Source organism: Gigantopelta aegis, chromosome 7, assembly GCF_016097555.1.
Source record: "Gigantopelta aegis isolate Gae_Host chromosome 7, Gae_host_genome, whole genome shotgun sequence".
NCBI classification, from domain to species: domain Eukaryota; kingdom Metazoa; phylum Mollusca; class Gastropoda; order Neomphalida; family Peltospiridae; genus Gigantopelta; species Gigantopelta aegis.
The window spans coordinates 26,691,556-26,706,569 of record NC_054705.1 but is presented as its reverse complement, the minus strand read 5'-3'; the positions used below and the strand labels follow the sequence as shown (position 1 = coordinate 26,706,569).

Sequence of the window (15,014 nt, the reverse complement as noted above, 5' to 3'; positions counted from 1 at the left end):
TAATTATTATTACCTCAATGCCTTTCTTATAGACTAGGTTTCGTGTCTATCTAACCCACATATAGTTTTCTGAATTATTATTACCTCAATGCCTTTCTTATAGACTAGGTTTCGTGTCTATCTAACCCACATATAGTTTTCTGAATTATTATTACCTCAATGCCTTTGTTATAGACTAGCTTTCGTGTCTATCTAACCCACATATAGTTTTCTGAATTATTATTACCTCAATGCCTTTGTTATAGACTAGCTTTCGTGTCTATCTAACCCACATATAGTTTTCTGAATTATTATTACCTCAATGCCTTTGTTATAGACTAGCTTTCGTGTCTATCTAACCCACATATAGTTTTCTGAATTATTATTACCTCAATGCCTTTCTTATAGACTAGGTTTCGTGTCTATCTAACCCACATATAGTTTTCTGAATTATTATTACCTCAATGCCTTTGTTATAGACTAGGTTTCGTGTCTATCTAACCCACATATAGTTTTCTGAATTATTATTACCTCAATGCCTTTGTTATAGACTAGCTTTCGTGTCTATCTAACCCACATATAGTTTTCTGAATTATTATTACCTCAATGCCTTTGTTATAGACTAGGTTTCGTGTCTATCTAACCCACATATAGTTTTCTGAATTATTATTACCTCAATGCCTTTGTTATAGACTAGGTTTCGTGTCTATCTAACCCACATATAGTTTTCTGAATTATTATTACCTCAATGCCTTTGTTATAGACTAGCTTTCGTGTCTATCTAACCCACATATAGTTTTCTGAATTATTATTACCTCAATGCCTTTGTTATAGACTAGCTTTCGTGTCTATCTAACCCACATATAGTTTTCTGAATTATTATTACCTCAATGCCTTTCTTATAGACTAGCTTTCGTGTCTATCTAACCCACATATAGTTTTCTGAATTATTATTACCTCAATGCCTTTGTTATAGACTAGCTTTCGTGTCTATCTAACCCACATATAGTTTTCTGAATTATTATTACCTCAATGCCTTTGTTATAGACTAGCTTTCGTGTCTATCTAACCCACATATAGTTTTCTGAATTATTATTACCTCAATGCCTTTGTTATAGACTAGGTTTCGTGTCTATCTAACCCACATATAGTTTTCTGAATTATTATTACCTCAATGCCTTTGTTATAGACTAGCTTTCGTGTCTATCTAACCCACATATAGTTTTCTGAATTATTATTACCTCAATGCCTTTGTTATAGACTAGCTTTCGTGTCTATCTAACCCACATATAGTTTTCTGAATTATTATTACCTCAATGCCTTTGTTATAGACTAGGTTTCGTGTCTATCTAACCCACATATAGTTTTCTGAATTATTATTACCTCAATGCCTTTGTTATAGACTAGGTTTCGTGTCTATCTAACCCACATATAGTTTTCTGAATTATTATTACCTCAATGCCTTTGTTATAGACTAGGTTTCGTGTCTATCTAACCCACATATAGTTTTCTGAATTATTATTACCTCAATGCCTTTCTTATAGACTAGGTTTCGTCTCTATCTAACCCACATATAGTTTTCTGAATTATTTTTTTGAATTCCTATAGGTAGTGTGCTGATAATTTGTGTATAACTTTATCACATACTGTCAAAGATCACGTTTGACTTTTATGATAATTTTTGACAGTTATGACCCTTGAATTTAGAAGATAAGAATATTTATTTTCCAGACTTTTTTTTTTGCGCAATGGCCCAATATTGAGCTGAAATTTTGTGTATAGCTTTATCATGTACTGTTAAAGATCAAATTCATTTTTAACAGAGTTATTACCCTTGAAAATTTGTTGGGCCTGGTAGAGGACATGTATTGCTTTAGCAGTACTCTCAGGATGATTGTTGAAAAGAGTAACCTACATTAGCAGGTGTTTTCTTTCAAGGAATTTTATAAATTACCAGATATTATAAAAATTATATGTTTGAATCATGAAACCTAACAGCAAGTAATTATGCATACTTTAGAGCATTACTCCACTGGTTTACATTTGGCAAAAGGCATGTTGAGTCAGTACACTTATGCTCAGCTATTTTCAGTTAAAACATGTATAAATTTGTAAAATAGTTTGTACTGAGCAATTGTAAAGTGACAATATTAATTTTTTAAAAATAAATCACCTTTCAAGTAAAAATTCCCAATTATTTCTCACCTTTTGTTTTTGAACAAAAAGCCCAAATTTGTTGTAACAAAATGGCCAGTAATATTAACTAGTGAAGTGAATGCATGTGTGCATCTTTATTAACTGCATTATCTTGAAGTTTAAGAAATTTTTTAACAACCACTACACTAAACGAATGTCATGAGTATTGAGATTTCTAAGAAACTGTTGATTAACCATGTGCTGGGGTATCATGCAAGCCTTTACTGTTGGTAGATTGCCACTGGTGTGCTGTTCATAATGACGTCGTTCCTCATCATGTACACATTCCACTGCACATGGGTCACCAGCGAAGCCTACTCCAGTCCCTCCATCGTTCTGTCTGCTCATGGTGGCGATGGAAGCAGAATCATCTTCGACGATTTCCGAGAAGCATACTATTGGCTCCGTCATAACACCCCTGAGGTAAGAAATTTTTGTCTTTATTAACTTAATATAGTTAGTAAAGTAAATTATATGCAGTAAAAAAAAAATTTAATCAATGATTTATTTGCGATTCAAATTGTATAAATATCTCTAATACTTACATATACATGTTATTTAGACTGACCAAACTTGTCACTGAAGTGGAATCGTGAATACAATTCAAATAAATGGCAAATTTATATTAAATCTACTTATTACTTTCTGCTTTTACATCATTCTTTAAATAGTTAGGTGCTGCACTGATGTTTATAAATAACTAAAACAGCAATATTTTAAGTATTGACAAATAAGTTATGAACTATAAATATATGTAAATCTTGACAAATCTATATCAATTTTATTTTTGACTCTGTGTTACATGTTAATATGAGTACTGTACTTGACGTTCTGCAGGATGCGAAGGTGATGTCATGGTGGGATTACGGCTATCAGATTACAGCAATGGCAAACCGGACAATATTAGTGGATAACAATACATGGAATAACACACACATATCCAGAGTGGGACAGGTAATGTTTAGAGAATAACTAACGAGTGTAATCTGACTCATGAATGGAAACATTATATGAATGAAAGTGAAGTTCCGGCCATGGCAAGGAACCAACCAAACATCATGATTTTCAAGCCAGCCAATCAGTGGCTGTAGAAGCAATCTGCACACTGTGCAGAGATCGAAAAAATATTACCGCGTATATTTGAGCTCATGTGGGTAATAAAATAAAATTTGGTGATATCTGTTTGTCAAGTGTGTAGCCTAATTAAGTTTTTCTGAGCCAGAAATAGCAGGATAGCAACTTATTGGCATACTAATTCATAAATGGGCTTTGTTGCAGTTTTATTATAAAATAGATTGCACAAATTCAACAATAAACAATGTCTTTGTTAGCTTATCCAAATTATATTGGCATTCTGCTTTAACCTGAAGAACATTTTCATTAATGTCTTAAACAAGAGGGTTTTTTAGTTTCTTCTGAGGATATCAAGTAGTATTGACAAGAGGTTAATCCTGTTTGACCAGACATTTTTCCTCTCCGAGTTTATTTTATAGTCCCATATAATTGCACTAAAAATTGATATAGCAATTCAGTTACTAGGTGGCTTTAAACAGTTTTTTCTTTTCTTTCTTTTTTATAGGCGATGTCGTCAACTGAAGAAAAGGCTTATGAAATCATGAGAGAATTAGACGTTAATTACGTTTTAGTTATATTTGGTGGATTAACTGGTTATTCTTCAGATGGTAGGTTTGTCATTTTGTAGCTGGTAGTTATTGTGACTTTTAACACAATTCAGTTTAAAATCCTATTTGGATGTACCTTGGTGGTATCAGCTTGAAGACTGGTACGTTTTAATATATCTTCCCAGTACTGGCTTGAACATAGTACATTTTAACACAATTCAGTTTAAAATCCTATTTGGATGTACCTTGGTGGTATCAGCTTGAAGACTGGTACGTTTTAATATATCTTCCCAGTACTGGCTTGAACATAGTACATTTTAACACAATTCAGTTTAAAATCCTATTTGGATGTACCTTGGTGGTATCAGCTTGAAGACTGGTACGTTTTAATATATCTTCCCAGTACTGGCTTGAACATAGTACATTTTAACACAATTCAGTTTAAAATCCTATTTGGATGTACCTTGGTGGTATCAGCTTGAAGACTGGTACGTTTTAATATATCTTCCCAGTACTGGCTTGAACATAGTACATTTTAACACAATTCAGTTTAAAATCCTATTTGGATGTACCTTGGTGGTATCAGCTTGAAGACTGGTACGTTTTAATATATCTTCCCAGTACTGGCTTGAACATAGTACATTTTAACACAATTCAGTTTAAAATCCTATTTGGATGTACCTTGGTGGTATCAGCTTGAAGACTGGTACGTTTTAATATATCTTCCCAGTACTGGCTTGAACATAGTACATTTTAACACTCAGAGGAGGGGTGGTATGGTCACTACACCAACCTCTCTGTCACTAAAAATTAACTCATGTGTGCCCAAGACAGCTTGCTTCAACCTTAGTTAGATAATACAAAAAGATAACTGTATTTGACTATTTGCGGATGTTAATACTGTTTTTAATGTAGCAAATTGAGTTTGACCAGCGACACAAAGCCCTGGATGCTAAATAAGCTAGGTGTTGTTGAAAAAACATTTCTCGCCTTTTACTCCTCTCCTAAAAGGAGCTGTTTATACAGACCATGGCATGAATACCCCACCCCCCGAACATGATAATAAAATACATTTTATGGATAAAGTTTGAGATAAAATTGTTTCAAGATAGTTTGTAAGTCTGCATGATATGATCACTGTGACATTGGAAAGCGCATTCATTTGATGTACAAATTTCTTGCTCCACCAGTGCATCACGACTGGTATATCAAAGGCTGTGGTATGTGCTATCCTGTCTGTGGGATGGTGCATATGAAAGATCTCTTGCTACTAATGGAAAAATGTAGTAGGTTTCCTTTCTAAGACTATATGTAAAAATTACCAAATGTTCGACATCCAATAGCTGATGATTAATAAACCAATGATTATGTGCTCTGGTGGTGTCATTAAACAAAACAGTCTCTTATCTTTGATGTACATATTAAGGTCTAGTTTACACATTTCTTCTTTTTAAAATCACTTATATTATACGAAAACACCCGATACATCCAATAAAAGTGACTATGTTGTTTTGTCTTGCAGATATAAACAAATTCATGTGGATGGTTCGTATAGGTGGCAGCACCGACCGAGGTGCTCATATAAAGGAGGCGGACTACTACACGTCGCGGGGGGAGTTCCGGGTGGACAAGGACGGCTCACCCACAATGCTCAACTGTCTCATGTACAAGATGTGCTACTACAGGTTCGGGTCAGTCTACACAGAAGGAGGTCAGTTCAGTACACTACAAATTCACAAAATGTCTTTTTATAATGTAAACTGACCTTGTAAACATATTGCACACCTAACCTTTTTTTTTCAGTGGATTGATCCAAATATACTAATAGCCAATCATTCGCAAGACTTTTCTTGTTCCACGGATATCTGATTATGGTCACATGACAACCTCTTTCTCCTTTGCTGTTACAGATGCTTTTGATTCTGCTAAGATTGTTTATAACCTGGATAATTGATCATTTAGTCAGCTGAATTTACAACTGGTAATCAGTTGGGTTTTTTTTTATTCAGATGATAAATAACCAACATGAATTGAATAATTAGTTACAAGTGTCAAGTGACGTGGTTCAATTAAGTGAATTTTATTCAGATAATAAATAACCAACAGGAATTGAATTGAATTAAGTGAATTTGAAACACATGAAGAAAGCCATGGGTTCCAAGGATACTTAAGAAGCAGTGTCTGGAAATAGCACTGTTGGCTTTTGAAGATGTCCTCTCCTTATTTGTGGGTGTAGATCAATGGTAAACCATTGCCCAATAACTATTGGATCAATCTCTCAGTGGATCCATTGCATTGGGGGTTTTCTTAATACAACCTGTACCCAGTGACTGGTGTATCAAAGGTCATGGTATAACTAATAAAGAGATATTTTTTAATTTTTATTTTAAAAGTTTAACATGGAACATTTTCAAAGTCTGTTTCTAGTACCAATTTGTCTGGTGTCTGTTCGTCACCTTTTGCTTTGAAGTCTGTTTTCTTATAGACTTTCGATTGAATTGTTCTGTAACTTGATATAGTGATCATCTGTGGCACTCTTCACAAACTAATAGAGAGATATTTTAGAAATTTAAATGTTTCAATTTTTATTTTAAAATTAAAAAATATAAACTGAAAATTAAACAGCAGAGCTCTGCAGGCCAATAGGCCTCTTGTTATAAAATAATTTGAAGTCAAAATCTATGTACATTATATTGCAGGCAAACCAACAGGATACGACAGAGTGCGTAATTCTGAGATTGGAAACAAGGATTTCGAACTGGATGTCTTGGAGGAAGCATACACAACTGAGCATTGGCTTGTCCGCATTTATAAAGTTAAAGATTTGGAAAACCGAGGCAGTTAAAATATTGAATAATTAGATCATTATTTCTATCATAATATTTGAGAAAATTGAGAGAAAATGACTCACATGAATATGCGATGTTTTTTGAAGACATTGAGAATAACTGTTTTTAATATTTTATTTTGTCCAGAGATTTATGATGTTCTACTTTGTTAAAAGTTCTTACAATACTTGGTAGATAAGACATCTGCTGCAAACTGTATAGATTGACTGTTGTATGGATAAAGACAATCTCTTAATACCAACAAAAAGCTGTTATAATTTTGTCACTGCTAGTTGAATAGTTCTGCAAATTGTTAGAACCTAAATTTTTGTGTCTCAATAGATAGCATTTTATTTCATTTGTCATATGTATGGAAGTACATGTTGGTGATATTTTATGTCAGGTTTTATGAGGCTGTTCAACAATTACATAATGTTAAAGCTGTAATTTTTTACACACCACCACACTTGCCATATAATGCTAATACCATAACCCCTATACAATTACATAACCTCTTGTGAAGACAGGGTTATAGGTGACAAGGCTATCAATATATGTGGCCTTTACTCCTTTGTAAAACACTGAAGAAATAATGGTTATCTTTATTTATTTTTCTTATAATGCAGAAAAATAAACTAAGCAGTTTCTGTTTTGAAATGTCAGCTTTATCCTGTTCCGGTTAAATGGCGAATGCCACTTGGCAGAGCAAAATGACATTCGCTGTTCTAACCTTCACAGAATAAAGCTGATATCTTACAACTAACCAGCTATTCTATATATAAAACATCCCATTAAGTAATTGTTGACTGGCATCTCGTCCATTCATCTACATCCATTTCAAGGGCATTTGCTGTCTTCTAATAACATTTCATGGCTACAAGAAGTTGGTTACAGTGTCTGTACTTAAGTAGTTCAACTATTCTTGATAATAAACTGGGTTTGCTAACCCTGGACACCCAACTGGCTTCTTAGTTAACTATTTTACAGTACATACAGGGCCATACCAAACCTATAACAACCGGGGGAGGGAGAGGATTCATAAACATTGGATCGACCCAGCTAGACGACAAGGACACCTTAAACTCTAAGGGCACTTTTTCGTATATTTCTGGGGTGGAAACCCCCCTCTAGGTAAATCCTACACATACAGTTGAAATATTTACTCTGTTTTGTTTTTTAAAAGTTTTAATATGCAAATCAATTTTTGTTTCTAACTTTTAACATTCTTACACACTGGTATTAGCATTTAGTGGTATATGGTAGATGTTAAAGATTTATAGTATACTGTAAATCCTGAAATTAATGCGATCATAATTTAATGTGGAAAATGCAAGCCAATGTTAATGACATTAATAAATCTATACACATTTATTTCCAATTTTCCTCTGTATCAGGTTAGTCAAATACTAATATACTTTATAAAACACAATTCTGGATATATTACATGTGACGGTTGCAGTAACTTTCACAACTCTGTCACTAGTTGACACAATTTACCTCACATGCAACTGAATGTGTGACGGTTGCAGTGACTTTCACAACTCTGTCACAAGTTGACACAATTTATGTCACATGCAACTGAATGTGTGACGGTTGCAGTGACTTTCACAACTCTGTCACAAGTTGACACAATTTATGTCACATGTAATTGAACGTGTGACGGTTACTGCAACTCTGTCACAAGTTGACACAATTTATGTCACATGTAATTGAACGTGTGATGGTTGCAGTGACTTTCACAACTCTGTCACAAGCTGACACAATTTATGTCACATGTAATTGAACATGTGACGGTTGCAGTGACGTTCACAACTCTGTCACAAGCTGACACAATTTATGTCACATGTAAATGAACATGTGACGGTTGCAGTGACGTTCACAACTCTTGTCACAAGCTGATACAATTTATGTCACATGTAATTGAACGTGTGACGGTTGCAGTGACGTTCACAACTCTTGTCACAAGCTGATACAATCTACTTCACATATGTGAATGGTTTTAAATTCAGCACACTAATCCAAGACTGACCATTGCTTTGTTTTTATTGTTTAAATTGGCACCAAGTACCATGTGAGTAATCATCAGTTTCCCTTGATTATGTGATGTGACTTTAATACTGTTGCAAAATTAAACATGTATCATAGAAAATACTTTTGTATCTTTCTTTATCAATAGCGGGTCAGGGGAAGGATTTTTCTGAGGAAGGGGCAACATTAAAAAAAAGGACTCACATGTACACACAAATACACAAATACTACACAAAAGAATAAATTTGTTGTATACATTTGACTATTTAATGTAACTGAAGCCCAAAACCAATACATGCCGATTGGCTATTTAGTGTTAAATGCAGGACAGTACTAGTATATGAACAAATTGATGACAGTATACAAATTCTTCAGTAATGAAACAGTATAAAATGCTGTGGGAAAAAAAAAATTGGTTAACATTTTAATTTTTTTTAATAAGAAATATTATCTTTTAAAAAATGTATCTTTAAACAAAAATATAATTCTTGAAGGCATCTAAAAGATTCCATCACATTTCTTTTAAACAAATAAACTGTCCTTTGAATTCATGTCTAGATATAAATAGTAGCCATAACTACATTTTCTTCACACAAATTTTAAATTACATTGTTGATATATATACTCTTCAAAAAAAGAAACGCAAAAGGGTACAAATGGGTTATAACTCCGATTTTATGTTTCCTACCGGTTCATGCTTTGTGAATATAAGGTCATTGCATGTCCCAAACACATTCCCACGGTTACATTCGATAAAACGCAGCTACTGTACAATAAAGTTCCAAAATGTGAATATTCGCAAAAACGCAGCCACGTGCAAACCATGTCACCACTGCACGTGCGTTGTCTGCACGTGCAACATGAACACCGACAGTATAAAAGTGCAGGGTGTTCGCTTGCCTGGCCTCTGTATCTGGCCGACAGTTGACAATCCAGGACATGCCACGTCTCAGTGAACCGCAGAGAAACAATGCCATCGGCCGACTAGACGCAGGCGAATCCAGAACGGCCGTTGCCAGGGCATTCCATGTGTCCCCAAGCACCATCTCCAGACTGTGGGACCGTTACCAGCAACATGGATCAACACGTGACCTCCCTAGATCCGGTCGACCACGGGTCACTACCCCCGGGCAGGACCGCTACATCCGGGTACGCCACCTTCGGGAACGATTGACTACTGCCACCTCCACAGCTGCAGCAATACCAGGTTTGCGCAGGATATCCGACCAGACCGTACGGAACCGCCTACGTGAGGTAGGAATTCGTGCCAGACGTCCAGTTCGAGGTGTCATCTTAACACCACAACACCGTCGACTCCGACTGCAGTGGTGCCAGATTCATCGACAATGGCCTCAACTGCGATGGAGACAGGTGTGGTTCAGTGACGAGTCCCTATTTCTGCTCCGACGTCATGATGGAAGATGTCGCGTGTATAGGCGTCGTGGTGAACGTTATGCGGCAAACTGCGTGCAGGAAGTGGACAGATTCGGCGGGGGTAGTGTCATGGTGTGGGCAGCCATCTCACACACTGGCAGAACTGACCTGGTCCACGTGCAAGGCAACCTGAATGCACAGGGCTACATTGACCAGATCCTCCGGCCACACATCGTTCCAGTTATGGCCAACGCCAACGCAGTGTTCCAACATGACAACGCCAGGCCTCACACAGCACGTCTCACAACGGCTTTCCTACATAACAACAACATTAATGTCCTTCCTTGGCCATCGATATCACCGGATTTGAACCCAATTGAGCATCTATGGGACGAGTTGGACCGACGCCTCCGACAGCGACAACCACAGCCCCAGACCCTGCCCGAGCTGGCAGCAGCCTTGCAGGCCGAGTGGGCCACCATCCCCCGGGACGTCATCCGTACTCTGGTTGCTTCAATGGGCAGGCGGTGCCAGGCAGTTGTCAACACACGCGGAGGCCACACCCGGTATTGACTTCAGATGACCTTGACCTTGGTGGTGTGTCCTATCACTTACTCACAATGGACTAGAGTGAACTGTGAACAATCCTGCAACATTTGGTAATTATCGGACTCACCATTCAATAATTAAATCAATTCTCCAAATGTTACGACAATGTGGTTTTGCGTTTCTTCTTTTGAAGAGTATATATATATAGACACACACACACACACACACACACACACACACACACGTATAAAAGGAACAAAAAAACCAAACCAATATACATACACCAGTACCTCTACATTACATTACAGAGGTTTCATATGGGCAGATGAACTGTAAAAGGATAATAGAGTCCATAAAAAAAACCCCATAGTAAACAGAAAGATTTCTAAACTAGAACCATTAACCATTAGTTTAGAAGAAAATTTACCAAGGTCTCCAGACTTTTTCAAATTCATTGAACAATTTTTTATTATATACAATATCATTTTATATCTTTTATTATATTTTGAAGATAAGTTCACCTTTGGCTTGTAACCAATGTTCAACAGCTTTTATTATATTTTGAAGATAAGTTCACCTTTGGCTTGTAACCAATGTTCAACAGCTTTCCAGACTTAAGAAAATTTTTACAGTTATAAAACAGATGTTCCAATATTTCTGGTTGAATATAACAAAAATTACAAATATAAGAATCTATATATTTTATTTTATGTGAAATCTATTTGTTGCTATAGTTCTGTCTAAGATTTTATTCTGGAAGCACAATGAAGATGGGTCTTTTAAAACTGACAATGGTAAGCTGTAATAATATTCCCATATTTGTGGAGAAAAAGTGTAACCCAGTTCAAAATGAAATTACATTGTTAATGTTGATGAACTGAACACACCTGAGATGAAGTTTGTGATAACTGACTTGTATGATGCCCCTATGTGACGTTGCATGACGCGATAACAAAGTTTGGTTCCATGAGAATTAAGCTTTCAAAAGTGTGCAGTTTTACAGATTGATTGCATACTTTTGACAATGGAAAAGCAACCCAAGCGTGGTACAGTGATAAATATGAACATATTTTAATTTGGGTTGATTGTTTTAGTCGTATACGTGGTCATTGTGATCAACTGCCGGCTGGTTTTTATTGGCCCAATTTCGGTAACAGCAAGACCAATAAGAACCTGCCCGGTAACAGCAAGACCAATAAGAACCTGCCCGGTAACAGCAAGACCAATAAGAACCTGCCGGCAGTTGATATCTTGTTTTAAACATTAATTAAATATAAAATGTACAGGTCTGTTTTTGGTCTGTATCGATCTGTTTGTCGCTGAGGTGTTACATAAAAGTATCAAAACCAGGCTTTATATATTAATACAATGAACATAGGGTCTTTGAACTGTTACATTGGTGACCCTACTAACAAGAATCCTTGCAAAACAAGACTTGTTAAACAAACGGTAAAGATGTATATTGTTGGTAGTAGCTGTAGCCTTTATATACTGACCCAAGTAGAAAATTCACTGATATTTTAGCTTAAATAATGCTAGATACGTATAGCATAGAAATTCAATACATTTTATTACATGTAAAGTAAATATTGATTATAACGAAATTCATAGCAGCAAAATCCAGTTATACGGCGAAGATTTCAAAAATGTGGGGTGTGTGTCAAAACTGAAAATGTCAAGTCACTCTGACTGATAAGGGTCAGATTTGGGATCGATCCCCATCGGTGGGCCCATTGTGCTATTTCTTGTTCCAGCCAGTGCACCACAACTAGTATATCAAAGGCCGTGGTATGTGCTATCCTATCTGTGGGATGGTGTATATAAAGATAACCTTGCTGCCAATCGAAAAGAGTAGCCCATGAAGTGGCGACAGCAGGTTTCCTCTCTCAATATCTGTGTGGTCTTTAACCATATGTCTGACACCATATAACCATAAATAAAATGTGTTGAGTGCGTCGTTAAATAAAACAGTGGGTCTACCAGTAGATCTTAACAGCATTGCGTGGACTCCCATGTCCAGGTGACATTTCATCTATAAATAACAATTTAAATATCGACCAGTTACACTTCTCCTTTTATAGCGTTATTCGGGAGTATACAAATTCTAAAAATATGGAGCGAGACTATTTATGCAATAGGCGAACGTGTTGGTCTATTTCAACATTGAAAAAACCCAGAGGGAAACGTGCAATAATAAACTATGGATTGTATACTAGTATATACAGATCTTATGGCTATACCATCACGGGTTTTTTTTCGTCTTGAAACGAATTTTATATCAAAATTTATTTTGAAATTAGTTTCCGGCATACTTCGTAATTCACCCGAATCCTTTCGTATACCCTCAGCATAATCCCGAATGTTTTCAAATTCTTTTCAGATCACTGGCATGATTTTGCAAGTACGGTTTTGATTGGTCGAATGAAAAGTCAACTGGACGTGAGCTCCAACGGGCTGCTGTTAGATCCACATGTAATAGTGGAGCTAATTTTAATTAGATTGCATCCTTCCTTCCTCAGACTAATAAATTTCAGTTTTGCACTAGTAATGCGTATATCTCCCATTTGAGGCAATACACGATGTACAGCGTCTCCTCGTTGAGTTAATACGTCTCTGGAAAAAACTCTTATGGCAGATTGTTTCAGGCTAGTCTGAACGGACGTAGAAAGTGTGGGTTGCATGTATTGACTTGATGTGCGCCTTACACTAGTTTCAGACATGGACCATTGGCCAAGGCTCCTTCCAATTGCTGGAGAGTTTGTGGCTGTATTCCACGCTGTACATGTCCTATCTCATGCCAGATGTGCTCAGTAGGTGCCATGTTGGGATGGACATGACAGTACTTGGATCCCGTGCTGTGCCAAGAAAGCCATTGTTACCCACAGCTGTGTGGGGGCGCGTGTTGTCATGTTGTAAAAACTGCAATCGTGGAATAGCTCTAAAAATGGGCAAGACGTGGTATGACACTATGACATGTAGACTCTGTTGTAACTCTTGAACACTGCACTCTTCAAATCGTTTTTGTCTGCACCGCCATATGCGAAACATGCCATCCACATCTTTTATCAGTTTGCCACTGTGGTCTTCTCCAGGTTAGACGTTGTTGGGTCCACTGTACGCGAAGCTGGTGGTGCTGTCGTGTTCAATATGAGGATGTCTGCAGCTGATATCTGCTGCTCTTAAAAACCGTCACACTGTTTCTTATTAGATGGGACCATGAAGTCCATGGACCATAGCTACCGTTCGACGTGCAGCTTGAACGTTATTTTGCAGATGGGTTACCCGGATGTAACGATCTTCTGCTGCTGTTGTTACTCTTTGTCTTGACAGTTTGTAAAGACTACAAATTAGCCCACACAGAAATACACTGAGACGGACTTGTTGATAACATGCTCAGTGGTACAGCGCTCGCTTGATGCACGGTCAATCTGGGATCAATCCCCGTCGGTGGGCCCATTGGGCTATTTCTCGTTCCAGCCAGTGAACCACGACTGGTATATCAAAGGACGTGGCATGTGCTATCCTGTTTGTAGGATGATGCATATAAAAGATCCCTTGCTGCTAATCGAAAAAAAAGAGTACCCCACGAAGTGGCGACAACGGGTTTCCTCTCTTAATATCTGTGTGGTCCTTAACCATATGTCCGACGCCATATAACCGTAAATAAAATGTGTTGAGTGCGTCGTTAAATAAAACATTTCCTTCCTTTCTTCAAATTGACGCTAGCTTCCAAACTAAGCTGTATATAGACCAAGAGCCCAGGCACTGAACAAGGTATATATGGGCATTCAGGTAGTGGCATAAGATGCACAAAGTGATATCTGCTGGTGACCACACTCCAAAAATGGGTCATACTTAAACAATCAAAACCAATTCCAAATATCACACTTTACAAACGTAAACATGGGCTCACCTGTAAGAGACACATTTAGGTGCACAAGGACCCAAATTGGCTTATGCTAAAACGTAGGTGGTATGAGATAAACCAGCTTTCAGTGGAAAAAGTAAATAACGCAGTCTGGGCTATGACAATCGTACAAGCTTATTAAGTTCTGCAATAAATCCTATTGGTCCTCGCTGGTAGGCCCAACTGCTATAATAAATCAATGTGCTTTAGTGGTGTCATTAAACAAAACAAACTTTAAACTTTAGTCAATCCTGTGAGAAAAGTTGTCTCCCTTGAATTCTAAGCCAGGGTCAGGTCATGGCTTTACGTGCACATTCAGAACAAGCTGTTGTAGCGCACGCCTGTCCTGGGCGCAAGAGCCGTCTCCTCCGTCCAGGATAGGAAAGGTGTGTGTGTGCGGGGGGGGGGGGGGGGGGCTGGGACCGCCTGCACTGGCAGGTGCAAGGGAGCAGGTGGGGGTGGAGGTGATGGTGCTATGGAATTTTGAATAGCGCAAAGTATTATGCCAAAGAGAAAAAGTGCGCAAATTTG

The 15,014-nt window shown here is 37.2% G+C and overlaps 1 protein-coding gene across 1 annotated transcript in view; it reads left to right on the top strand.

Annotated features, from left to right (window-relative positions):
• LOC121376850 (dolichyl-diphosphooligosaccharide--protein glycosyltransferase subunit STT3A) overlaps positions 1 to 8,774 on the top strand; it is a 28,444-nt gene extending 19,670 nt beyond the window's left edge. Inside the window, exons 12-16 of the mRNA XM_041504637.1 lie at positions 2,410 to 2,598; positions 3,013 to 3,129; positions 3,755 to 3,857; positions 5,320 to 5,508; positions 6,497 to 8,774. Coding sequence (XP_041360571.1) covers positions 2,410 to 2,598; positions 3,013 to 3,129; positions 3,755 to 3,857; positions 5,320 to 5,508; positions 6,497 to 6,642 — 744 coding nt within the window. The 3' untranslated portion in view covers positions 6,643 to 8,774. The remainder of the gene's footprint in view (positions 1 to 2,409; positions 2,599 to 3,012; positions 3,130 to 3,754; positions 3,858 to 5,319; positions 5,509 to 6,496) is intronic.
• Positions 8,775 to 15,014: the final 6,240 nt, after the last annotated feature.